Source organism: Amphibalanus amphitrite, unplaced genomic scaffold, assembly GCF_019059575.1.
Source record: "Amphibalanus amphitrite isolate SeventyFive unplaced genomic scaffold, NRLGWU_Aamphi_draft 000466F_arrow, whole genome shotgun sequence".
NCBI lineage: Eukaryota > Metazoa > Arthropoda > Thecostraca > Balanomorpha > Balanidae > Amphibalanus > Amphibalanus amphitrite.
The window spans coordinates 278,519-305,988 of record NW_024881960.1 but is presented as its reverse complement, the minus strand read 5'-3'; the positions used below and the strand labels follow the sequence as shown (position 1 = coordinate 305,988).

The following is a 27,470-nucleotide window of genomic DNA, read 5'->3' as shown; positions in this document are numbered from 1 at the left end:
TAGCAGCAGTTTAAGCAGTGCATTTTTGACAGGAACGCTTTGTTGGACAAGATATTCCGGATATTCCGAAGCGGTCGACGATTAGTTGTATTTCAATTTCGTGCGGGTTTTCTGCGTTACTTTTAGTGATAGGATACAATATTCTGTCATCCCGCTTCTGTCGTCTCATCGTAAGTCAAAGCAGAATCTGAATCATGCTATTGTTATAGTTACACACACTCAATTTAACGTTTCCCCTCCGCCTCCTTTAGTCTACTCACTCTGATTGTGATTGCAATTTGCATGACCTGCAATAGGTATGAATCAAATGTTTCGTTGAGTACCATTCATTGATATGAAGCTATGTGATTGAGATTTAGGAGACAAGAGCTGGAGAAATCAAAATCCAGGCAGTGTTGGTGTTTCTTTTGTATGGAATTTTATAAGGAAGAAGATTCGGTAGGTAGTCGTAAAGCAGGCATCACACTTTGACTGTTTTTTTTTTTGCAACCAAGAAGAGGTGCCGTACCCAGAGATGCTTTCTAATCAAACCAAACCAAACCTAACCTAACCTAAACTAACCTAACTAAGCCTGACCTAACCTTACCCATACACTGTATACACTGTGGACTGTATACTGTACACCTATACACTGTGGACTGTAATTGCCATGCCCCTACTAGTGGATTGTCCATGATGGTAATACAATACATTATACAATATAATACAATACAGCCTAAAACCTACAGCCTAAAACCTAAAACCTACACCCTAAAATCCAAAGCCTAGTCCTACAACCTAACAGCCTATAGCACCTCTCCTTGGCTGCAAAACACAAGTGTGATGCCTGCTTTACTACTACCAAAGTTTCTAGTGGAATGACTTGTTTGTCAAATGAATATTGCTATCAGACATCATTGCAAGCTTGTCATTATGCATGTGCTTAGTGCTATGTGCCAATGTGTTTAGAAGGTTCAATTTAAGCAAGTAAAATTAGTAGCATAAATAGCAGATTTAAGGTCACATTTTTTTCAGGTTTGTGATATTTTAGAGCTCCATGATGCACCAGGTCATAAATATGGCATCTGAAAAGTGGTGGTCATGAAGTATCATTTTTACAAAGACCATATCTCATAATTGTGTACATAAGTAGCATTGGCTGTATAAATAACAATATATTCCCTGGCAGCTCATTGTCAAGCACTTCTGCTTTCAGGACAGTTAGGGATCAGGATGACATATTGTGTAGGTACCTACTGTTACAAGTTACAGCAATGCACACAATCAGTTTCATAACAAGATGCATAAAACATTGAACATGTGCTAGATATGTGACATTATTTTGGATAAATAGCAAGCACTTTTATTGCACCATTTAATTTGGCATTGATTTTTTTTTTCAAATGCTATATGACAGTGATATATGATTAGTCATTTTTTACTACAAAGCTGATTATTTTCCAAATTTTTGCACTTCTCCAATAGTCATGAAAACTAACTTTCAAAAATATGCTCTTGTGGGATAACACATTTGCTTAAGAATAGTCTAGTAGTAGTCACTAGGTATTGCACTGCATGTTCTACATTTATTTGCTGATGAATGAATCAAAGATTGGCTAGCAGGATCACCTAGTAGGTAATTATTTAAAGGGACACTCCCACCTTAACATTAGTTTTGAGTTGAGATAGCCAAATTGGTGGCCATGGCCTGCAAATACCGGTTTGGGCACTCACAACATCGACAAATGCTTTAATTCGGAGATATGGAATTTCAAACTTGCAGTTTTCGGATTCTAAGGGGCTAGTGCATTGGTATGCCCCCTTAGAATTTGTGACGTCAGCGGAGATCTAACGATTTTTAAATCTTTTACTAAAACGTTTGGTAGCACGCGGTGGTATATGCTGCTTTGCGCGCAACAAATGCCGCGCTTTCAAATAAAGTCGCTAGGAACAGCGGAGATCCCAAAAAGTAAACAAAAGTAAAAGTTTAATATCTTGAAAACCGGTGAATATTTTTCGATGAAATTTGGTAGATATTCGTTTTCGCTCTTTCTGAACCGAGCGACATCACTTTCGTGCCAATTCATTAACTTTTTTGAAGGTGGGAGGGTCCCTTTAACATTAAAAAAAAGATATTGTATCATAATGATTTGATGTTAAAATGTTCTTTATTGATGTGATCCCAACCTGTCTGGTAGCTGGTAGGTGTGTTGGAATCTGGTAATAAGTTGCTACCTACAACTAGGTGTTGCTTACTACAGCTACTAGTCTTACTAATAACTTCTGATTATTATGCTGGTCCATAACCAAGTATGGTGGGAGTGGCAGTATGTTTGTGGGATGTTTGATAAGACATCCAGTGAGCTGTTTTGTTTGCCACATTCCACATTTCATGATATAATTATCAGTTTGTTTGGCATGCACCACTGTTTCCCATCCAGTGTGTCCAATGGTTAGGTTAGGTTAGGTTGGGTTACTGCCCAGCTCTGCCAGTTGATTCTTATACTGGCTTCACTACATAACCAATCATCTGCCAGCATCCCCAATATTGAGATCATGGAATTAATTTCTGGCCATGACCATGATAAACAGTGCCGGAGAGGGATGTTTATCCAGTCCAATGATGCCTTAACTTGAGTTTTCTTTTAGAATGGTAGAGATATTTGAATCCTTCTGTTTGTTCGCTTTTTATGAAATGCTTTGCTAGCAAACATATTCCTACACTGCCATAGGTTATCCTATTATGCCTTTTGAATTGAATTTTACGACCGATATCGGTTAAAATAGTTTGACCGCTGCTGAGTATAAAATTGTGTTCCCCAGTAGCTCGCTGGTCAGGCTGTTCTGAGCCCTGATTATGTCCTATCACATCATCACCACCAGGCAATCCATGTCGAGAGTCATTCTTGTCCTGACACCATTTCTCACCATTCAAGCACATTTCCAATACTGATTGGCAAAAAGCTTTGGATACATTTTGTGGCGCTGTGGTCTGCGACACTTCATTGAAGTGGCATGGGGCTCGTAATATCTAGCTCTTGACTCTTACGGTTAATGATGTCAAACGGTTATAAGCGAAGATTAAACTACACCCGATCTCGTTAGAAAAAGGTTAACTTTCCCTTTCTCAGTTGTGTGGCACTTGATGGCATCACCGTATTTTTTTGCGGTGTGCTTTTGAAAAATCAACCCTCACTGAAGTGATATACCGCTTGTAGGTATCGGTATTCTCAGGAATATTATTTGTGCATATATGCGTTATGCCAACGGTTTTCTTCAATAAAAAATACATGGCAGTAATGCATACCATATTGTTACAAGTCACGTAGTACTCTTCGGTTCATTCCGATCGGGAAGCGGCATTTGCGGTCTGACTGACATGCCACAGCTTTCGGACCGCTCCTGCTGCCGCGTTAGTGGCACGGATCGCAAACCTAACGGGGCTACTGGCGCCAATGGATGACTGAAACCACGGGCCTGTCCTGGCTCCTCCAGTACAGAAATCGCTGACGGTGATGAAGACCTGATGTACCTATTCACGGGCTTTTCGCTGGTCTGTCAGGCTGCTGATTGTCGACGGCATTCATTCATAGTGCCTGCCCCCGCTTCCAAACTCATAGCCTGGCAGAGCTGTCGTCAGGGAGTCTCCTGTGCGGGGCGCGGGCATGCCGTGGCCTGCCCACGCTCGCTCCCCGGCCGGCCCGTGCCCTCCCCCGCTCCGCGGCGGGTGCCACATTGACCCGGGGCGGCGACCCGCGCGGCCGGTCGATCAGTGTCGCTGCGATGGGCGCCGCTCCATCTCCCAGCCGTGCTCCGCGTGACGTGGCCGGTGTGTGCGGCTCTCCCCGACCCTCCTCGGACCGTCATTTCCCTCTCCGGCCCGTCACTGCCCTCCCCAGTCTGTCGCCGCCGCCGCTGGTGGCCGGGGCGTTCTCAGGCCCGATTGGGAACTTCCTGTCGCCCCGGCGCCCCGGGGCAGCGGGCGAGCGCAACCGGACAGTAGTACGATGGGAACTGGGCGCCGCGGGCGGCGGCAGAGGTTCACCAGGGAGGTGACCGGCCGGGTCCCGGTGTCGCCGCGTGGGAAAGGATGTCCTCAATTTTCGCTCTTTGCACTTACGGTATTTGGATGTCTGGTCAAGTCAATTGTGAGTCAATGTTGGCCCGTGGACGTGAGCCGAGTAATCAAAAACAAATGGTCAGATGATTCAATTGGTATCGACGAAGTTGGTGTGACGTGAGCCTTGTGACGTTTGACGGGTTCCGAGAACATTGTTATTCCCACTATTGTGTTCATTGTACGGGTATGCCTCTGGAATAATGCATCTGTCCCGGATATGTCGGGAATTACGTTATAAAATGCCGGCCGAGGTGCCCAGTAGGTGTTTTCCCGATGAGTTTCAATCACAATGAACTGGGCTGACCCCTGAACACGTTGGACCGGATGCTTTGTGGCTGGCGGTTACACTGCATCTGTTGTAGGGTAGGGACTAGGGATGCTATTATCCATTACCATATACCCGTTTAATTGCTGCCACGGGTATGTATGTGGTGTGAGGGTCATAAGGTCGGTGTGTTGTATTGTAAGCGTGGCTGATCCAGGCAGCTCCGTTGGTGCCAGGAAGTTGTTTGTTTAAGCTGCACCCCCGGTTCCAACAATGCTTTGCACGTGTCTTCTAAACAATTATGTCTGTGTGGAATGGGCACAAAAGGCGGTGGGAGTCGTGGGCCACCGTCCTCCATACATTATGTGGGCACCGCAGTGCCGACAGCAGCATGTGCCGGGAGGCGCCAGAACGAGCTAACATTCCATGGTGGCGCCCTAGAATCGGATCGGCGCCCATTCTCTTTCACTGCAGCTTTCCGGGTTTGAAAACGATTAGCTTCGAGCAGCTCCTTTTGGCGCTTACTGACATTAATAGGGTGTTAAGAGGCTTAAGTCGCTAGTACGGCTTCCTTATAAGGTCAAGAGCGCTGCGCTCCTCAAAGGGAGTAACATAGCCGTGCGAAGTCTGCCGTCTGATAGCCGAATAGGTCACCCGAACAGTAATGGAAATTCACATTTGGCACTTGATGGCCTACATTTGCTGAAGCACCCGCCCAAAAGCTTAAAGTACACGAAAAATGCAATTAAGTTGTAGAAAAAGATATTATTTTGACAGTTTGTTCCCGTGGGAAACTGCAAGGAAGTTTAAACTTTTACTCCAAGTCTGATCTAACATGAAAGTAGTCCGCGATGATTTGGCCCTCAGTCGTGACCGTTGGCTGAGGATGTGTTATGTTTTGCATGTGTGCGGTGAAGCCCAGAGCATCACGCCATGGCTCGATATGGGCTGTGGCGGCCCCTGGACCGGTGGTTGTGCCCATCCACCTGGTAGTGTTCCGCGATCTGGGCACTACTGGTGCGACGGGGGCTGACCCCGGTCTCCGCGGCCGGCCTCTTTGACTTACCGCTGCTGGTCTGATTACATATCTTTGAAGCCTCGTAAACAATGTCTCATTGACCGACTGGTGGGTCTCACTGACCCATTGACAAGCCTCGCCGACCAGTAGACAACCTTACTAACCATCTGACAGGCAAACCTCACTGAATGATACATAAGCGTCACTGACCCAGTTTACATTTGCCACCCGGAGTGAGGTCAGTTTAATGTCTGTTTGTGTGTGTTTCACGTGGTCATTTGAGGCACCGACCCTTTGCTGGGACTTATCGCGCTGAGTCATGTGTATGGAGATCAGCCGTTCAGTGCCCGTCTCGTCCATCCGGCGTGGCGTTTCAGTTCTGCCTCTTCCATTTGACCTTAATGGAATTGTGTTCTCAGCCGTCTGCCCGGGAACCAAAACCTACATACAGTGGGTCGCTCAGTATCCGCCGCTTCCAACCGTCCGCTGAATTTCCGCCGCTTTCAGCCGTCCTTTCTGCAGTCGTGTTCCGCCGGCCGCTCGTCGTGTCTGGCTGCTGTCTGAGCCGCCGCGCGTGGCTGCTCGCTGTCACGAGATATGCATCCCGTCCGTGTTCCGATCAGTAGTTGGCCTTCTGGCGCTCCTGGCGGGTACCTGTTACCGCTCCGACCAGCCAGCTGGCAGCTCCGGGCCCCGACGGCTGGGAGCCGACAGGAAACGCTTTCCGGCCGCTCCGAGTCTGGTGAGCGGCCAGCGTCAACGGGGGGCCGGTCCAAACACAAACACACCCAGCGCGGCGCGAGGCGTCACCTTACCGCCCGTAAAAAAGTGTCGCCGTAGCTCATAATGTCTTCAATTAGGGCTGTTTGTGCGCAGATCGTGTCGGTCATACAACAAACTGTCATAACAAAGCTAATTAAAATGAGCGGTGAATATCCAGATGAATTCACCTGTGCCGTGACCTATTTCTGCTCTGAGATGGATGTGGACCGCTCTACTGACCTGTGTCGAGCATTAACTTTCGGATAGTCATTCATAAATGTATGATCCGCTGGTCGGGGGCCGTCGCTTGCTCGGGGTCTCAGTGCCACCTAAGCTGACCGGTCGGAAAGCGATCGGTGCCGGCCTCGTGACCCGTACCGTGTAAGACACGAGCGGCCATCTTCTGGCGTCTCCATTTCTTTATCGATTGGTACTCTGTCTGACACCGGATGTGCTCCGCTTCTGCAATGCCCTACGTAAGAGCGGTGTTGGATTTCCTCACCTCAAAGGCTCCGGTCGGCGGCTCTGCCAGACCTCAGACGCCGCGTCCCACATAGTCACCGGCTCGGCCCGTGATTGGTATGCTCTCTCCGTCACCGTGCGCCGCGTCCGGTGACCTCCCTCGGTCGCTCGACATGTCTCTGCGGCGCTGTGCAGCGGGAGTATGACTGCAGACGCGCTGTATGACTCGGTCGTCACCCTGGCCCCGATCTGACCGGCGTGGATCGCTGAGATCAACACGCTCTGCACTGGAGTGAGAGCATTAGCACCCCGGGTGATCATCAGCTGCTTCGACCGGTCTGTGTGGATAGGAACTGTCTTCTCCAAACCGCCAGCGCGCCGTTCGATAGCTGTTTCTGTCGAACCGTCATTGGTCGTCAGCTTTTTCTTGGACCACGGCCCCGGGAACCGACTGGCTGGTCGGAAGCTGTCGCCCTTGGATTCCACTTCGGTCGATATGTCGATCAACTTCGCTTCTTATGTTGGGAGTACCTGTACCATGTAAATTTGATTCTTTCGATTTTCACATACTGCTATTTTACAATGGAGTCATTTGCGACTTGCGTCTTCCCTTTGGAGCTTTGATGTTCCATGTTATGCTCCGCCCATTCTCCCCCGGCGCTGTAGCGGCCAGTTGCAGCGGCGGTGGCCCTGGGCGGGCGGGCGGCGGCGGCGACGCTGACGTAGACCGTGCCAAATCCGGCCCAGTGCCCTCCTGCCGCTGACGACGGGGGCGGGGCGGCGGCGGCCGGACCGACCGGCTCGGGAGCGTACCAGGCGGCGGCGGCGGCGGCATCCCGGCGGCGCCCCCACCGTCACTGGCTGCGACGGGCGGCGACCCGGCGGGACCACCAACATACGGGGAGGATGGGGCTTAGATGGGACTTGGTAACATTACCAGACGTGGTGGCACTCCACGGGGCTGTCACGAATCCCGCACCGTTCGTACCGTTCGTTCGGTTGCGGCAGGCTGAGCGACACTTGCGTCACGCTTCTGCCCGTCCTGGAGCATTATTGCTTACACTCCGTCTTGGGTCGCAGCAGGAGACCAGGGCGGGACGGGGTGATGTCGCGGGAAATAATTAACTTCTCAAGTACAATGGGGAACGCTGACAGGAGCAGCCTGTTTGGCTCGACCGTGGTCCATTCATTCAGAAGCTTGCTTTGTATTGGCAGAGTTGCCCGGAGTCGCGTGCCCAGAGCTCCTTGCAGTGTGTTGTTGCTCGTGCTTGAAAGCAGCAGCATTCCTTTACACCGAATGGTCACACGGATCGTTTGTTCACGTTGCAGAGCAAGAGATTCTAAAAACTGGTTTTACGTGCATTTGGAAATCATGTTATGCATTGTTTTGGTCGATTTACATTAAAAATGTGTAGCATGGCATGACAAACTTGAAACCATAATCCGTATCCAAAACAAAACAAAAAACTACTTGTATTGTCTGGTAGGGTTTGAAAGAATCACATTTAGCGCAATACTGCTCACTGCATCAGAAATGGCATTGGTATTTCACACTTCTTACGGCAACGCAATTATCTTCACATTGGCGACACATCCGAGTCCATCTGAATGTGATGAAAGCCACTACCAGCGCTAAAAGATTCCATAACCAGTAACAATTTCGTGAGCACCGACAACCTTTGCCCGTTGCGGTGTGTCTGGGTTTGAACAATCGTGCATCGGACGGACCACTGGAGCACGGCTTATGGTCACCGTTCTGCCGTACTGCCGCGGCCGCAACAGGCGAATGACGACAGAAGCGAAACAGTCTTCCTGTCTGTCATTCGGTGACAGGGGGCCGGCCAGGCTGTCCTGTGTCTGTCGGTCGCGACACTTCTGCCACGCCCCTGTTAACTCTCTGGGACTGACTGAGAAGTACCGACTGAGGAGAACACGCAGACTTTATCTGACTAACGCCACTGTTTTCGGGCAAAGCCATGCGCTCAGGTCGGTCGGCTCGGGCTGAACCGGAACTTGCATGGGTCTCGACAGCTCCACCAGAGGTGATCCGCCCACTTCACTGCTCTACTCGCTCTTTTGTGTCTGATGGCGCTGGCACACCTGTGCGCCGCGCCGGTTAGAACAGCAATGGACGGATGGCTTGTGATCCGGATAGCTCGGCGAGTGTTCTGCTCGTGATAACTTTCCGAGTGCACTGGCCGTAAAAATGAACACCATTTGCGTCACACAATCAGCCGTAACTCACTCCAACTATTCACAGTGAATCCGTGTCTGAAAATAAGTGGCCGCGGTGTTCCCACCGTGGCCACGGCTCGCTGACATCCGCCGGGCCGTCAGCTCCATTCTGACTTTGTCCTCGTGTAAACGTGCACACTGCGCAGTCGGAAAGACAGCCGGGAGGTGTCTGGTGTTATTTGGGCCGTGCTCTGCCGGCCCGTCGGTGCTGGTCTTTTGTATAACTGCTGGCCTGGCTGGAAAGGGTCTGTCCTCTAGGTCCCTCGCTGAGCTGGACAGGGTTTAGCGTCCCTCGCCGGAATATCTTTCGTTCCTCGCTGGAGAGGACCCGATTCTCCAGCGTGATACCTCACCTCACCGCCAAACAGGCATCCTGTCCTGGAGGCCTGGCCTCTGTGTGGGACGTCCCCCGCCAACCACACCTCCTGCCAACCTCCCCTCCCCTCTCCTCCCCCTCCCCTCCTCTCTCCTCCCCTCCCCTCCCCTCCCTCCCCTCTCCTCTCCCCTCCTCTCCCCTCCCCTCCCCTCCCCTCCCCTCCCCTCCCCGTCACGGCTGTCTCCAACGCCTCGCTTACGACCGGGCGTGGTATGCGGTGCTGGCGAGAGTATGCACCGTGTTCCGGCTGCGGTCGGTGAAGTAGTGCCGACACCGTACTCACTCCTCACAGTGCCAACTGGGTCTGTCGTAATGACCACCACACGACGTCGCCATCCGGTATTGATATCCCGACATCCATTGAGTCCCGATCGTATGTATCGCGCCCTTCGTCTGCCTCGGCGTCCGCTGCAGCTTCGGCTCGGGTTCCGGCGTCTGCTATTTATTTATTTTGTCGTCCGTCGAGTAGCATTATTTACATAGCGTAAATAGTGTATGGGTCGTGCTGACGTCGGCGGTCGGCGGAGCTAGCTGTTGACCGACGGGTGGCGGGATGGTGGGATGAACGCTAGCACGGTGGGATGGTGGGAGGGGTGCTGGCACGTCGGGATGATGGTCGAACTGACAGGCATTTTCATGGTGGGATGATGGGACATCCGCCGATACGGTGGGTGTTAGGAACCATGGGAACTCTGATCGCACACGCTGTCTGGAGTGTGATGGTGCCAGTCAGGCTCCGTCACCGCTGTGTGTTTTACTCAGTTTGTCCCAAGGAGGCAGCGACTCGCTGAGCCCAGCCTCGTCGGATGCGAGAGTGTGGCACATACTCCGGCTCAGTGGGCCGGCGCGGCGGTTCCCGGTCGGCCGCTCAGTGAATGCGATTGCCGTGTCGCTGTCTGGTAGCTCCACCACCGACTGAGTCCAGCAGGGCCCGAAATAGGGCGACATTTACGTGAGCCGGCACCGCCGCCTGTCCGCGTGTCCAGTGAGCTGTCCGGAGTGATTTGTTACGGGAACTGGGTGAGGACAGCGGTCGTCGAGACAAGGGTCACTTGGAGGCATTGGTTCATATGGGCTCGGCCCGGAGCTGAACAGATTGCATAAATTGGGTTCAGACTTCAGGTGGGGAGTGATTTGGTGCTTTGCTGGTGTGTTGTTTATTTGATGTCGTGTTTGCACCGACTTTGAGCGGCCAAAGCTGCTGAAGACTCTCGTTCTAAGGGAGGACTGTATAGTGAAGAACTCGCTCCGTGGAGCCCGTGAGTTGAGACCCACAGAGTCACAGACTCTGTCACAGACTCTGTGGGTCTGTGAGGCTCGCTCTACGGGACTGAACTGTGGATTCCGCTCAGTGGGTCTGCGAGATCCATTCTATGGCACTGCGAATTCCGCTCTATGACTCTCTGAGGCCCGCTCTATGAGACTGGATTCCGCTCCTTGGGCCTGTGAGGTCCATTCTTTGGGACTGCGGATTCCGCTCGGCGGTCCGTTCACGGCCGCTGGGCTAATGGTGTGCCGCGGCTGGCGACTGGCCAGCGGCGCCGGAAGGCTGCCGCGGCCGCCGGCCCAGCTCGGAGCGCTGTCCTGCGCGCCTGTGTGGACCGGGAGTCGGCTGAGCGCCTGTGCCGGTCGGAGTCGGGAGCTCGGAGCGCTGTCCTGCGCGACTGGGCAGGTCGGGAGTCTGCGGAGCGCCTGTTCTGTGCCGTTCGGGAGTCGAGAGCTGAGAGTGGTGTCCTGCGCGCCGGGGTGAGTTGTGAGCTCAGAGGGCTGTCCTGCGCGACTGGGCGGTCGGGAGTCGGCGGTGCGCCTTGGGAGTCGTGTCGGGGCTCTCCCCGTGGTCGGTGCATCGTCCGTACGGTCAGTGGGGATGGTGCTACTGTGGGAGACTGCCGACTGGGTCAGTCGGCTGGGACGGAGTCCGTGCAGGTCAGCGGGACAGTCTATGGTGCTTTTAGCGGAGTAACGTGGCGTTAGGCAGGCTGGAAGGGAAACCCTGCTGGTGACAATTGATTTGCTAGCAGTGCATTGGTCTGGCTGTTATTGATTTCCCGTCTCGTCCAATTATTCGCGATTCGCTGAGCTCACTGTTGTATTGATGTTTTCCATTGATGATCCGTCTGATATTTACGAGTCATGATCTCCGTAGATGTATGAGTAATTGTTTTCGCAGAGATCTGACAAGATTGTGTCTTGTGTTTCGTATCCCGCGCAGCGTATGACAAATGACCGGAGCGTATGTTTCGTAACAGTTCGGTATTCGACTTTGTGCCGTATATTGGACCTTGTGACCGGTGGGGCTGCACTCTGGGCTGCTGTTAGAGATGCTCCGCTCACAGGCGAGGTCTGGCCTTTGTCTGAAAACACCGCCTCGGCTTTGCTTACGTTTCACGAGGCGAGGCTGTCATTGAGCGGAATGTGTGCCGAACAGCGCGGCAGACAGACACACAAACACGCCGCTGTGTGTGGAGCGGACGGATGAGTGGAGTGGATCGCGGTGTCGAGTGGTGGTTTGTGTGTTTTATGCGCCCTGCTCAGTGTTCCATTTTTCAGAATTTTTGGTGGCAAATCACACCTAATGGGGAAAATACTTTCATCCCTCAAATATGAATGACCGACTTTACTTCATCTCTGAAAAAGTTTCATGTATTCCCGACAGCCATGCTTACGACACACGCTCTTCCAGTGTGGAAAGCTATTTTCTAATTGTATTCGACATGATAGAAGTCTTCAAAATTGTCAAGGGCTTTGATGTGGTGAAAGCTGGTGATAAGTTTCTTCAAATGGACGCTGGACCACGCAGCGACAGGACTCGCGGCCACTCACTTAAACTCGCCAAGCCAAGACACAGAACCCTCAAGAGAACCATGTTCTTCTCATCACGAGTTGTTGACCACTGGAATAATTTGCCTGAAGAAGTGGTAGAAAGTCCCAGCATCAGTTCATTCAAAAACAGATACGACCAATACATGAATAGACAGTGAGAGAGGCAGCATCCCATGAGCCCAGCTCCCTTGCCTCTTATCCTACATTCTAGGTAAGAATTCTAGGTAAGCCAGTTTACATGCCACTTGACAGTTGATGCACCCAACGTCCCACATCCTTTTGTCCAACACCCTGTCAAGATTCTGACATGGTCTTGGTTTAGCAGTTGGCATACAAATTGGGATTACACCATTTTACAACTATATTTCGGTTATTTATTTCCTTTTTTCTCATCCTAGGATTTTTTCTCTTCATCGGCACACCCAACCAAAATCCAATTTTAGAACACTGGCCCTGCTTGACTTGATCGGTCATCCTTCAAGTGCGCTGGCTCTGCAGGTCCCGAATACTGCTGGTTATCTGTGTGACTATGTGCTGTAGCTCTGCATTGTGCCCTCCGTGGAGTTTCACCATTCACCATGTCTCACTCTGCAGTGTCTGTCTTTTGTGGCCCGTATTAGAGACATGTCATGCTCCCTGTGCAATGTGCATGTGTGGTTTCCCGTGTCTAATTGGTACTGCAGTACATAGGTGCATGGTGTGCCGCTTTGACTACCTGTCATGGCCAGCCTCACTGACTCCATTGTCCCTGTTTTCCCCCAGGACGTGTGCCGGCGCCGTGGGCCGGCCGGTGATGTCTCCCGCTCATCCCTCTGACAGAGCGGCTCGGTCATGACGGACGCGCCCGGTGCCGAGCCGGCCGCCTCTGCTGCCGCCTCCGCCTCGCGGCTCGATGGCAAGCCGTTCTTCTGCCGCCAGTGGGCCTTCACAAAAATCTCTCAATGTCTGCAGCACAAACAGAGCAAGTTAGGCGGTGCGCTGGTGGTGGGCGGCGTCGGCTCGGGCAAGACGGCGCTCTGCAGCGAGTTAGCGCGTCCGACGGCCGCCACCGGTCGCCAGCTGTCCCTGCATGCGCGGCTAGTGGCGCACCATTTCTGCCGCACCGAGCAGGCGGACTCGCTGCGCGCCGGCACGTTCGTGCTGCAGCTGTCAGCGCAGCTGGCGCGCAGCCGACTGCTGCCCGGTTACGCCGAGAAGCTGCGCGACCCGGACGTGAGCGCGGTGCTGACGCCGGTGTTCTGCAGCCGCCAGCCGGAGGAGGCGCTGCGCCGCGCGGTGCTGTTCCCGCTGTTGGAGCTGGACGAGCCGCCGCAGCCGCTGCTGTTCGTGGTGGACGGTGTGGATGACTCGCACCGGGCGGCGTCCGGCGGCGCGGGCAGCGTGGCCGCTTTGCTGGCCAGTCACCAGCACCTGCTGCCGCGCTGGCTGCTGCTGGTCGTCACCGCTCGACGCTCCAGTCGGGATGTCACGCGGCTGTTCGCCGGCTTCAGAAAGGTGGGCACTGGGCAGACGTGACGGGGAATCCTGGGGACGGTAACAGTATAATCCGGCCTGCGATAACTAGCATACGCCTTAGAGAACGGTTGGCTTGTGTGGAACTGAGATGGCACATTTGCCACTACTCAGTGAGATTAAACAAGTGATGTTTTGACATTTTTTTAAGTCGTTGATCCAAGGTTCTTAAATATTTTTAAGTTGTGAATTCATTACTCATCAGGTGTGGCTGACATTTTACTCACAAAAGTCATGCTAACGTTATGTCTGTGGATCGCCTCTGGCGCTGTCATCTGAGACCCTCTCTCTTATGTGTCATTGACAGATTGTGCTGGACGACCTGCGGAAGGCGAATGTGGTCACCGACCTGCAGCAGTACATCCTCAGCCGTCTGGAGCGCGAAGCGGCGCTACGCCAGCACCTCAGCCACGAGACTGCCGAGATGCTCAACCAGCTCCACATCAAGAGCAACGGTTGCCTGCTCTACCTGGAGAAGGTTCTCAGTGGTGTGTCAGAGGGCTTCATCCGGCTCAGTGAGGTCCGAGAGATACCCGGCACCCTGAACGGGCTCTACCTGTGGCTCAGTCAGCGGCTGTTCACCAAGAAACACTTCCACAAGGCGCTGCCGGTGTTAAACGTGTTGTTGGCGGCGCTTCGACCACTGCCTGTGAGCACAATATTCGAGTGCGTGCGGCTCAAGAACGCGGCGGTGACGTGTGACGACTTTGAACGGCGTCTCTCCGTGCTGGCGCGTCTCACGGTGGATACGACTGACGGCGCGCGGCTACTGTTCCACCACAGCTACGCCGAGTGGCTGACTGACGTCAAATACTGCACGCAGCGCTTCCTGTGCCAGCCGGAGGCCGGCCACGGCATGCTGGCCGCCTGGCTGCTGCGGCGGGCGCCCCAGCTGGCACCGGACGAGGTGCAGCTGCTGGCTGAGCACCTGGTGCGGATGGAGCCGGGCCGGCCGCCGGCTGAGCCGGACCTGCTGCCGCTACTGCTGCTCTGGTCCGGCGCAGAGGTGGAGACCTGTCTCCAGGACGGACAGCCCGACTCGCCGGTCACACTCGAACTGCTGCAGCGGGCGGGAGCGGAGACGGTGCCCCTCACACTACCAGACAGCCGACAGGCGAGCGTGGAACCGACAGGAGACGATCGGCTGGCTCCACCGGCGGCTGAGGCACAGCCGGGGCTGGAGCTGGAGCCAAGCTCCGAACTGGAGCCGGCGCTCAGCTCTGAGCTAGCGCTGAGCTCTGAACCAGACCGAGCGCCGAGCTCGGAGCTAGAACTGGAGCCGGAGCCGGAGGCGGCGCCTAGCTCTGAGCCGGAGCCGGGGCTGGAGAGTGAGCGGGACGCGGACAGTGACGGCCGACTACTGGAGATGTACCTGGCGGAGGGCGAGCCGGCCGAACCCGCCGCCGAGCAGGCGCTACTGCTGTCGGCGGCGCGGCAGGGCGACGCCGGCCTGGTGGCGCTGCTTCTCCGCCGCCGAGTGCCCGCCGACTGCGCGGACGCCGCCGGCCAGTCCCCGCTCACACTCGCCGCGAGACACGGCCACGCTGACGTCGTGGCGGCCCTGCTCTCTGCCGGCGCGGCGCCGGACCGGCCGGACGCCGACGGCTGGACCCCTCTGCGCTCGGCCGCCTGGGCCGGTCACACAGCCACGGTGCAGCTACTGCTCAGTGCCGGCGCTACCGTGGACAGTGTGGATGGTGAGCAGAGAACAGCTCTGCGCGCCGCCGCCTGGGCCGGACACGATGACATCGTATCAGCTCTTCTCTCAGCTGGTGCAGATGTGAACGGCACTGACCGCGAGGGACGTACGGCGCTGATCGCCGCCGCCTACATGGGTCACGTGGAGATCGTTCGCCGTCTGCTGGACGCCGGGGCGGACATTGACCATGCTGACGGTGACGGTCGCACCGCACTGGCCGTGGCCGCGCTGTGTGTGCCTGCCTGTGAGGGCGCCGGACGCGTGGTGGCGCTGCTACTAGAGAGGAACGCTAACGTGAACCATGAGGATCGCGAGGGTATGACTCCGCTGCTGGTCGCCGCCTTCGAAGGGCACAGGTGAGAAAAGTGGTGGACAGGGGAAGGGTGGGGCCGGGAGTGGCCTTGAGCTTCCGGGAAGTGCGGTTGAAAACTTTGAAATCCCGGGACTGGGATAGCTAAAACGTTTGTGATTTCTCCTATGTGGTTACTGTCACAGACGCCAGCTCAGCTCCATGACAGTTATGTCCCGCTTCAGTCGTTTGTAGAGCTGTCAATGACATGCACCTGTCGCTTCAGCGATGTGTGGCCCAGGGCCCGGCCCTCCATCTACTCCCTAATGCGGCCTCTGACCCTCCCATCTGTCCGCCCCAGACTGCATGCAATCCTGATTCCTCTCACAGGGACGTGTGTAGCCGTTCTCCGTCCTTTCTGGACTCTGGTTGTATAACTCTCTCCGCCCACTCGTAGGGACGTATATGAGCTGTTATTAGAGGCGGACGCAAACCACTCGGTCTGAATCTGACTCCCCTCCCTCTCCTCTCAGGGATGTATGTGAACTGCTTCTGGAGGCGGACGCGGACGTGGATCACTCTGACGGCGCCGGCCGGTGCGCGCTCTTCGCCGCCGCCTCGATGGGCCACCACACCGTGGTACAGCTGCTGCTGTTCTGGGGCTGCTACTGCGACACCATCGACCCAGAGGGACGCACAGTGCTCAGTGTGGCTGCCGCCCAGGGCTGTATTCAGACTGTCCGCCTGCTGCTAGACCGGGGTCTAGATGAGGGTCACCGCGACAACGGCGGGTGGACACCGCTTCACTATGCCGCCTACGAGGGACACGCCGATGTGATTGACGCTCTTCTAGACGCCGGTGCTCGAGTCAATGAGGTAGACAATGACGGAAAGCATGCGCTGATCCTGGCGGCTCAGGAGGGTCACGTATCGGCTGTGGCGGCGCTGGTGGAGCGCGGTGCCGATGTCAATCTGCGCTCACATGACGGCAAGACTCCCCTGAGAATGGCAGCGCTGGAGAGGCATAAGGACGTGGTGCATTATCTGGTGTGCAACGGCGCTGACGCCAGTTATCGTGACATGGACGGACGGAGTACGCTCTATCTGCTGGCTCTGGATAACCGGACTGCGATGGCAGCGTTCCTCCTGGACAGCGGAGCGGATGTCGAGAGCTGTGACCTGGAGGGACGCACTGCGCTGCACGTCAGTGCCTGGCAGGGGCATACGGAGACTGTGCGTCTACTGCTGCAGCGCGGGGCAGACCCTGACGCCATTGACGCCGAGCGTCGCACGCCTCTGATCGGCGCCGCCTGGCAGGGCCGCCCGGCGGTGGTGCGCGCGCTCCTGGCGCATGGCGCGACTGTGGACCACACCTGCAGCCAGGGAGCGACCGCGCTCTGCATCGCCGCTCAGGAGGGACACCTCGAGTGTGTGCGCGTGCTGCTGGACCATTTCGCTGACCCAAATCACTCAGACATGCACGGCAGGAGCGCGCTCAAAGTGGCGCTCAAGGGCCGTCACGAGGCGGTAGTGCGTCTACTGGAGGAGTATGGGGCCAGCAGCGCCGCACCGCCGCCCCAACCGCCGCCGCTGCCGGTCCACCAGCCGCCCTGCCACGCGAGCGCCAGTAACGCGTCCATGAACTCAGTCTCGACCGCCGAGACGAAGCCGAGCAGTGCGGCGCTGGGTGGCGCCTCCCCAGTCGATTCTCCCTCCTCGACGTTCGAAAAGCGCCAGTCGTGCGCCTCATTCGGCAATCACTCTCACTCCAAGTCTAGCAGTAATCTGACCGACTCGACGGGCAAATCGTCACAGACGTCTCAGCCGGCCGCTGACGCTTCGCCGACTCCGGCGGCCGTCTCTGGCGGGCTGTCGTTCACTCAGCAGCTGCAGCGATGTCGGCGGCGCGGCGGTCGGCCCGTGGAGACCTCCACCGTCGCCGAGTCGCCGCCGTGCAGCCCGGCGGAGCGGCGCTCCACGCCCGTCAGTCCGCAGGCGCACCTGCCGCTCATCTACGCGGACCCTCACGACTCGCGCGCGCCGTCGGCTGCCGTGCGACCACGCACATCGGCACCGTTCACATTCGACCAGAACGAGCACATGCGTATCATTCTGGGAACCAAGAGTGGCAGCAGCTCGGTTTCCTCAGAGTCGCGGCCGCGCCGCGGGCTGGCCGCCCAGGCCAACTCGGGTCTCAAGGCGGGTGCGGCGGCGCTGCGTGCGCGAGCGGCTCCCTCCAAACAGAGGGCGTCTGCGCTGGCCTCTGACGGCTCCTCCAACGGGTTTCACCTGCGCCGAGAGACGCCACTATAGCAGCGCCGGTAAGTGACTGGACGGATGAATGAGTTAGTGAATGTTGAATGCAATGATGGAATGCAATGAATCAATGCAATGAGTAGATACAATGAGTGAATAAATACAATGAATGAATGAGGTCAGGAAGTGAGACTAAAGAAAGGTTGGTTTTGACAATGACTCAAATGTCGATTTCCATTGTCTTGAACATAATTGGATTTTTTTTTATTGTAGGATTTCGATAATGTTTCGAATAAATTGCGGGGGATAAACTTCCAAGTATCTTAATTTTGGTCGGCCTAGGAAATTGTCAGTGGTGTCTCCGTGTCTTCTAGATTATTTTAACACTATAGTCTCTAGCTGGCTTATGCATGCGTGTATGCCCCCTCGCTCGACTTGCCCTCAAGTATCCTAGTCCTTTTGCTATTTAAGTTACGGTTTCTACTATCTAGGGAGATACTACAACTCTTTTTTTACTACAAATAACTTGTGCCACTTTTTGGCCCTTAAAGGTAGTGTGCCACCTTCCAATGATTTCCCATTCTATTTTTCCTAGGATAAGAAGCTTCTGTTTTACCTAATATCGCAAAAAAATCAAAAATGGGCCTGGAATAGTGCCTTTTTTGCCTAAAAGTTTATCGGTTTTTCGATATGTATAACAACTGTAGTGGGCTGACCTGCAAACAGGCGTCGGCAACAATCGCGAATGCGGCGCACATGTGACAATAAGCAAGGGTCATTATAGAGTTACGACGTACGGGAATGAGTTATCAGCTGTCTAATCGTATACAACACAATGTGGAACTTAAACTGTAAGCCTGTATTGGTATTGTTTCTTTAATTTGGCTGTCGAACATTAATTTATGGTTTGAAATATGATTTTATGTGAAATAATTGATATGAAACAGCCGTCTCTTAAGTTATGACCCCATTTCACCACACGCAAGTGGCAGAAAGGACAATGATCAGCTGACGCATTTTTCTGGGCCGAAGTCAGAGCGCGCGGCCCGACGCACCACGCGTATTTGGAAATTCCGACCTCGACGAGCATCAGAAGCCACCTAACAGGCGTGTTCGAAACCGCAGGAGATGATGATGAACGGGTTTATCGAAACTTGATTGGATGAGCCCATCGGTAATAGCGATTTTAGTGTGTGCATTTATTGCTCATAGTGGTGTGAAATGTGGTTGGGGTACGACCGACAACCCGTCGGGGCGAATTTCGCACTGGAGTACTCAAAATTTGAAGAATTTAACCCTAGAACGCCTAGGGGGGGGGGGTTGTATCAACCCCCCCTGAGGTTTTTTCGAAGTGCACGCTAAACGGCTTGTCGTAGCAGGCTGAAATTTTCAATACCCTCTGGGGCAACCTTTGCGCATCTTTTGCCGAAAAAAAATTGATCGGGTCATGTCAGGTCACGGAGTTATGACGTCATAAGAGGTACAGCCTCCGGCCGACAGTTACCAAACGTGTGCGCCGAATCCCTAGGTTTTCTGCCGGTGATACCCACATTGTTTGATGGATCATGATGAAACTTCCCATGCATGTTGGGGCAAGCATTGGCTATCGTGTGGTGCAAGAAAATTGACCGGGTCAGGTCAGGTCACGGAGCTATGACGTCACAAGAGGAACAGCGTCCGGTACTATTTTTGAAAAGCGCCCGAACCACTATTTTGCTAATTCTTGTCGCCTCAATGGGAATATGCAGCAATATTAGCTTCTATAGGGAGCAAATGGACCTCCCAAATCCAAAAATACAATCAGATTTCAAAAATTTAAATTTTGATTTTTCGAATTTCTGCCGCCGACTGTGACCTTGCCGACTTCCGGCGCTCCCAACGCGCCATTTTTAGAGCTAGGGAAACGAAATACATACCAAACGATAGAGAATTGATCAAGGAACACGATAGTGAAGGTTTCAAGTCGATATCTCCCACCGTTTTGCCGCAATCGCCGCGGAAAGTTGAAAAAGTTTGATTTTTTCGGAAAATTTGACCTTTGACCGGTCATAAGTAGGTCAAATGTTGACCTAGGACCAAAAAATATACCACCAATCGCGAGATCTCGTTGAGAGCAATCCGTTGGTTTTTTTCCGCTAAGCTCTACGACCTTCCGTTTCGAAACGCCAGGGGGGGGGGGTCGTAACAACCTGGTCGTTCGTGTTATGAGAAATGGCCTGGTCGTGCGAGGGTTAAGACGTTTCCATGAGTTTTGAAGGTATGGATAAGTTCTAAAAATCCGGTTCTCCTTATCCGGGTCATTAACTCCATATGGTCTGTGGTGACGTAGCCCTTGCCCTCTGAACTTTGTGCAGTAGACTAGGTGGCGCTGAGCTCGTTGCGCTCGTGGGCACGGTGCGGCCGTGCAGCAGTCGGGCAGCGGCCCCCGCCGGATACCGATCACCAATACAGGACTACGTTATTCAGAACGCTGTGTGAGATCGCGGACCGAGATCGCGGACCCGGAAGCTGGAACGAACTCAGCCGCGGATACTAGCGGCGTAACAACTTGGCGACGAGGACGAGATTCGCTTAGTGGTGGTCTCGGAAGGACAAGTGGCGTTCTCACGGATTTGGCGTTCTGGTGGTGCGGCACCGGTGGCCGACGCGGATATACGTCACGGGGAAGTGACAGCGTCGGGACTCGGACAAACTCGTTTGGCGTGCTGGATGGTGCAGTGCGCGGCGGTCGGCGCGGATATACATCACGGTGAAGTGATAGCGTCGGGCCGGGTGATATTGCTTAGTGCTTAGTTCTGCTTAGTGCTTAGTATTTTTTATACTGCTGCATAATTTTGTGCATTAACGCTGTCAGCTCTGCCGCTGCGTTTCGCTGTATCGTTGTTGGGAACATTTGTATTGCACCTCCGTGTTGGGTGAACAGTGGTGCGGGCGGCGACGGCGGCCGCTGGACTCTGAACTTTGGACTCTGCTCGGTGTGGCGTGACTGGTGAGTCAGCGCGGTCAGTGCAGTGTGCAGTGCCCGACCCCGGTGCAGGCTCGGGGCGGTGGCAAACATGGCGGCCGGACTGCCGAGCGTGGCTCCTTTTGCAAAGGGGATGGACTTTAGCCGGTGGCTGAAGGGTCTGGAATTCTACGCCGAGGCGATGGACATAACAGACGACCGGCGGCGGACTGCAGTCCTGCTCCATCTAATGGGGCCGAACATCCAGGACGTGTTCGACACCCTGCCGGAGCCGACCGCGGCTGCAACGGCTGCAACGTCACAATACGACACCGCTGTGGCTAAACTACGCCAATATCTGCAGCCGACGTCTAACCTTATGGCGGAACGTGTAACGTTCCACCGCACGAGCATGTACGCCGGCGAGTCATTCGACGCGTACCTGGCTCGTTTGCGGGCGGTGGCTGGGCGGTGCGGGTTCCCGGCGGCTGACCTCGACCGTGAGCTCCGGGACAGGAGCGTGGCCGGCGCGACTCCACAAATTCAGGAGCGACTGTTGCAGACGGTCGGAACCAAAGGAGACAACTTTTCACTGCAAGATCTGCAGGCTACGGCTCGTGCATACGAGCAAACGCAAATGCTAGTGACGCAGTTCCGTAATGCGTCTCTGAGCACGGACGGCGTCGGACGGTCAACCACCGCATTGGACGAGCGGCCAGAGGTCGACGTGGTGACCTCGGGACCGGATCAGCTGAACGCTGTCCGGCAACAGCGCACGGCTGACGGTAACCGGAGCCGCCAGCGGCGCACGGTCCGCTGCTACCGCTGCGGTGCGGCGGGACATTTTCAGCGGGACTGTCAGGAGAGCCGACGCCCGGATGAGTCAGCGCGTGCGGCACCAGCGTCACGGCGGCCGACGGGGCCGGGGCGCCGGGAATCTGACACTCGTGGGTCCGACGGGGTCAGACCGGCACCGGAGACGCGGCGGTGCTACCGCTGCAAGCAGATCGGACATCTGCGCAGTCAATGCCGACAGCAGCCTGCCACGGCGGACATGTGGGGGCTGGGGAAGATAAACGCTGTTAACCTAACGGAGGCGGTTAAAATGACTTTACCGGTGAACGGGGTGGCCATCAAAATGGTGGTGGACACCGGCAGCCCTATCACTGCTGTGGGGCGGGACACGGTCATCCCGCGGCTGCGATTGAAACCTACTCAGCTACAGCTGTCGTCATTCACTGGTCACCGGATCCCTCTCCGGGGTGAGGCAGACGTCTCTGTAAGGTTTCGCGGTCGGGACCATCGACTGCGACTGGTCGTGGTGGACCTGCCTGGCGATCGCCGTCTGCTAGGCCGCGACTGGCTGCGGGCTCTGGACATCAGTGTGGGCGGCGGAGAGACGGCGGTGATGGACGTCACTCCGGACCGAGGGACGGCGGACCTGGAGGCGGTCTGTAACAGGCACAAGTCGGTGTTTGACGGCACACCGGGGCGCATCAGTGGAGTAAAGGCGCACCTGACACTGAAACCGGATGCACGGCCGGTGTCACGGCCGGTGCGCTCGCCTCCATATGCACTGAAACCGGCCGTCGAGCAGGAGCTCGACCGCTGGGTGCAGGCCGGGATCGCGGAAAAAGTCGGTCCAAACGACGCGCCCGGCTGGGGAACACCACTGGTGACGGTGCCACGGGCTGATGGCGGTGTGCGTCTGTGCGGTGATTATCGACTGACGGTAAACCCGCAGCTGCAAATGGCGACGCATCCTACGCCATCCGCCGAGGACATCTTTGCGAGCGTCCGAGGACGGCGGTTCTGCAAACTGGACCTGAAAGACGCCTTCCTGCAGCTGGAGCTCGCGGAGGAATCGCGGGATATGACAACAGTCGTCACGCACCGAGGACGGTATCGGATGAAATCCCTACCGTTCGGCATATCGGCGTGCAGTTCGGTGTTTCAGGCAGCAATCGATCACATCCTGGATGGCATAGACGGGTGTGTGGCCTATCAAGATGATCTGCTGGTGACGGCGGCGAACATGACAGACCTGTGCGTGCGCTTGGATGAAGTGCTAACTCGGCTGGAAGCTCATGGAGTGAAGCTGAAACGGGAGAAGTGTCAACTTGGACTCGACGAGGTGCAGTACCTCGGCTGGCGCATCTCAGCACAGGGGCTGCGTCCAGTACAGGAGAAAGTTGACGCAGTGATCGACATGCCGGACCCTAAGGATGTGAAAAGTCTGCGCAGCATCTTGGGGAGCATCAACTTCTACCAGCGCGTGCTTCCCAACCTCTCCACGGCACTAGCGCCGCTGTACGATCTCTTACAGAAGGGCGCCACGTGGAAATGGACTAATGTGCACAAAAACGCACTGGTCAGAGTGCGGAAACTGCTGGCAGGGGACACAGTCCTGAAGCGGTACGATGCAGAGGCGCCGCTCAAGCTCGTCACAGATAGCAGTGAAGTCGGCGTGGGAGCCGTGCTTCTGCAGCCGGACGAGGAAGGACTGGAGCGTCCGGTGATGTACGCCTCTCGGACACTCACAAAAACGGAGAGGAAATATCCAATGGTAGAGAAGGAGGCGCTGGCGGTGTCCTTCGCTGTCAAGCGTTTCGGTCAGTTTCTCTACGGCCGGAGGTGGACCCTGGTCACGGACAACAGGGCGCTGTCGCGCATCTTGAGTCCGGAGCGCGAGCTGCCAACGCTGGCTGCGGCCAGGCTCCAGCGGTATGCGCTGCAGCTCGCGGCTTTCACCTACGATGTGGAGCTACGTCCATCAGAAGACATGCACCTGGCGGACAGTCTGTCTCGTATGGCAGTGCCAGGCGGAGAGGTCGAGCCAGCGGACGCTGAGGACGACACCAGCGGCGGCTCGTATCTGCTGTTCATGGACGGAGTAGCTCCGGTTCTGACGGCCAAACAACTCGCGGCGGCGACACGCCGCGATCGGGTACTGTCGCGCGTCCTGACGTACGTGCACAGTGGGTGGCCCGGACAGGTGGAGCAGGAGCTGGCCCCGTTCCGTCAGAGGCGGGATGAGCTCTCCACGGACCTGGGATGTCTGCTCTGGGGTGGCAGGACGGTGGTTCCCCACTGCCTTCGGCAACAGGTGCTGGCAGAGCTGCACCAAGGTCACCTGGGCAGCGCCAAAATGAAAGGTGTGGCGCGCCGATACGTATGGTGGCCTGGCATGGACGCCGAGCTGGAGGCCCTGGCGCGTGACTGCGCGGCTTGCATGGAAAAGCGCGGGGCACCACCGCGTGCTGAACTTCACCCTTGGGAACCGACGGACAGCTGCTGGTTCAGGGTTCACATCGACTTCGCTGGACCTTTCCAAGGCTCTTTCTTTTTGATAGTGTATGACAGCTACTCGCGCTGGGTGGAGGCAGTGCCGATGCGTGAGACCAGCACGGAAAGCACGGTGCGTGTTCTGCGCGAAATGTTCGCCAGGTTTGGATTGCCGGTCCAGGTGGTCAGCGACAATGGACCCCAGCTGACCGCCACTGCGTTCTCCCAGTTCCTGAACTCGAATGGGATTCGGCACATCAGGACAGCGCCGTGGCATCCAAGTAGCAACGAGGCGGCGGAGCGCGCAGTTCAAACCGTAAAGAATGGCTTGAAAGCTGCACTCAAGGACGGAGGAACGCTTTCTCAGCGCCTCCAGCGGTTCTTGCTGGCATACCGGGTGGCGCCACACGCGACCACGGGGAGGTCTCCAGCGGAAATGATGTTGGGACGGAACGTGCGAACCAACCTGGACCTCCTAAAGCCGGATGTGCACGTGCGGCAGCGCGAGGAAAAACTTCGCCAGTGGCAGGCCGGTAGGCCAGGTCACAACAGGCAGTTCTCGATCGGAGACCACGTCTGGACACGGGCCTACGGTGGACCGTCCAAGTGGCGGCGGGGCGTCATCACCGCCCGGACGGGCCCGCTGTCGTTCGAAGTGGACGTGGGGAGCGCGATCTGGTCGCGGCACGCCGACCAGCTGCGTCTGGCGGGCACCCAACAGGCTGCTGCAGCGTCCGATGGCGCGGAGGAAATCAGCCGGCAGCCGACGGTGGCAGCACCGAACCGTACTGGACAGGTTCCGGTGGCACCCACAGGGATTGGCGAACCACCGGTGACCATCAGACCGGGGGTCATCGTCGGGACAGGTGTGACCGGCGGGTCGGAAACGACGGTCAGGTCACCGGCCACAGACGGACCAGAGGCGACGGGCAATGATGCTGTGACAGCACCTGCTACCGCTACCGGTGGCAGCCCCGAAGAAGCGCAGGTAGCTGCAGGCGGCGACGCTGGTGCCGAGGAGGCGCAGGTCAGCAGAGGTGGCGGTGCGACCTCATCGGCGACAGGAACAGGAGCTGGATCAGCAACTGGAGGCATCGCTCAGCGTGTTTCCGTCAGGCAGCGGAAGCAGCCGCGTCGCCTCATAGCCGAAATGTGACGGCGACACAAAGTCGTGTTCGACGCGACTGGTTTTGCTTTGAAATAGTTTTAGACGGATGTTTAGTCTTATTTCGGCCAGTTTTTGTGTTGTCTGCTTCGCCACGACTGTCATTCCTGTTGAGGGGGGTAGTGTGTGGTGACGTAGCCCTTGCCCTCTGAACTTTGTGCAGTAGACTAGGTGGCGCTGAGCTCGCTGCGCTCGTGGGCACGGTGCGGCCGTGCAGCAGTCGGGCAGCGGCCCCCGCCGGATACCGATCACCAATACAGGACTACGTTATTCAGAACGCTGTGTGAGATCGCGGACCGAGATCGCGGACCCGAAAGCTGGAACGAACTCAGCCGCGGATACTAGCGGCGTAACATGGTCCAAGAAAGCTGGCACACTACCTTTAAAGTTTCAGGCTGTGTTCAGCTTAGAACAGTGGTAATTTTATCAGAATTAGTTAAAGGGACTATCCCACCTTCTAAAATGTTGTTAAAACCAGTTAAATTGTGCCCGACTTTATAGATTGGATGACCAGGAACACGGTTCTGGCATTTATTTTTCATTAAACATCTTAGGCTTCCCATATTCCAAACACAAACTTTCAAATATGTGACGTCACAGCCCAAAATTACCTCCTTCCCCAGGCCACATTACTGTCATAAAGCTGATTCTTTTTACTCTGTAGGCACCACAACAAAGTTCAGACCAAGTTTTAAGCGATTTTTCAACGAACAAACCCATTTAAATCAGAATGACTAAACGAGGTGACGTCACACTAACGGTCGCTCCATGTTGAAGATAGGGCCTTGTACAAGGCCCATTTTCAAATGAAGGGAACGAATTTCTTCAACACCAAGAGGCCGCGGGGGTTGCAACCTAGATAGATAGTGGTTTCTGAACCTCGCCGCAAACTTGGCTATCTCAACTCAAACCCCATGTTAAAAGTGGGATAGTCCCTTTAATGCATCAGATTAGCCATTTATCGGTCATTGATCAGAGTGGTCTGTTGACTTTCAGGAACCTCGTGAATTTCATTCCTCGGAGATCATTTAAATTGCGTAAAAGCTCCCATTCCAGATTCTATGTCAGTTCAGTGCACTGACCCGGCCGATGTCAGGAAGGTCTCTGCAGTCTGCAGTCTGCTGACGCTCTGCCCCGCCGTGTGTGTTGCAGGGCTCGGGCTGATCCTCCCGCCGCCTGTGGTGGCGCCCGTCCTGACCCGCCGGCCGGCGGTGGCCGCCCCGTGCCCTCCACCGCCGCCCCTGAGCGGCCCAGCCGGCCCCGTCGTCCGGACCGCCTCCCGAAACGGTCTCTGTGTTTCTAGTCTGCATCTGCGGCGCCGGGCGCCACTGTTTCGTTTGCATAATTTATTTAGTGTGGGCCCCAGTGCGGGGCCCGGTGGTGTCCCTGTGCCCCGGTGACCGGCCAGCGTCGGTCACCGGGTGAATCATGGGCCGTTGGCCCCTGGCCGGTCCTTTCCGGCACGGGCCGAGCGGCGTCTCTCAGCGTCCTCTAGCAATACTGGTGTGTCTGTGTATAGCTGTATCGTGCCCTAACCTGCACTGCCTTTACCACAGCCGAGCCAGGCGCCGGATCGGCGGCACGCTTCAACCGCTACTGCTTGTCGCACATACCGTGTAGGCTGGTGCATTGTGTGGTAGCCGCTCAGAGTAGAATCATGTGGCGGACGAACGATCTATAGGCGGTGATCCTCCAAATAGGGACACTTTTGGGATGGGATCATCCCTGCCTGCACTTTCCCCATACATACAGATATAGTGTTGTATGCTTTTTGTGTGACAGTGACCTGAGGTCTTCAGTGTTGATTAAATGTGTCTCTTCATTCTGCTTACAGTGGATAGGTTTAGATGCTTGTTTATTGATATTCACTGACGCTTACTTAGTAGGTATATTCACCGGCAACGGGTAAAACACTGAATCAAATAAACCATACACCGCTGTGTCTTCTGCTCTTTTGATTTGGGTTACTGGCAAGAAGCATCTTATGACAATAGCAAACGTGACCGTTAATTGTGGGTCGGTACACGTCAGAATAAATAACGACCTTCTCCACTCGTACCTTACACCGATAATGCGTTGACTGAAGCGACCTGCCAAGCTCCTACAGGGATTTTGAGCAGCGTCATGCACTGAGCCACATAACTCGCGTCTACACACCCATAGCTATGAAATAAATAAGATGCAGTATGAGTTCAAAATAAATGCAACGCACCGCTCAAGGTAAAATTGCCTCAAACGAGAACCACGCAAGCGCACGGTACCTGCCCGTCGCCTCCGTTC

The 27,470-nt window shown here is 55.4% G+C and overlaps 2 protein-coding genes across 4 annotated transcripts; both read left to right on the top strand.

The window, feature by feature from the left end:
* Positions 1 to 41: 41 nt before the first annotated feature.
* On the top strand, positions 42 to 27,132 carry LOC122392015 (ankyrin repeat domain-containing protein 50-like). Of its 3 annotated transcripts, none has more exons than XM_043386428.1 (5): positions 42 to 170; positions 12,803 to 13,534; positions 13,860 to 15,607; positions 16,074 to 17,861; positions 26,343 to 27,132. In XM_043386428.1, exons 2-4 carry the CDS (start codon positions 12,872 to 12,874, stop codon positions 17,851 to 17,853), a joined length of 4,191 nt encoding a protein of 1,396 aa, XP_043242363.1. In that variant the 5' UTR covers positions 42 to 170; positions 12,803 to 12,871; the 3' UTR covers positions 17,854 to 17,861; positions 26,343 to 27,132. The 3 variants fall into 3 exon arrangements, with proteins under 3 accessions (XP_043242363.1, XP_043242364.1, XP_043242365.1); XM_043386429.1 differs by lacking the exon at positions 42 to 170 and adding an exon at positions 245 to 296; XM_043386430.1 differs by lacking the exon at positions 42 to 170 and adding an exon at positions 10,844 to 10,963.
* LOC122392023 (uncharacterized protein K02A2.6-like) lies at positions 20,853 to 26,354 on the top strand. Its single transcript, XM_043386440.1, has 2 exons — positions 20,853 to 25,052; positions 26,343 to 26,354. Exons 1-2 carry the CDS (start codon positions 20,853 to 20,855, stop codon positions 26,352 to 26,354), a joined length of 4,212 nt encoding a protein of 1,403 aa, XP_043242375.1.
* Positions 27,133 to 27,470: the final 338 nt, after the last annotated feature.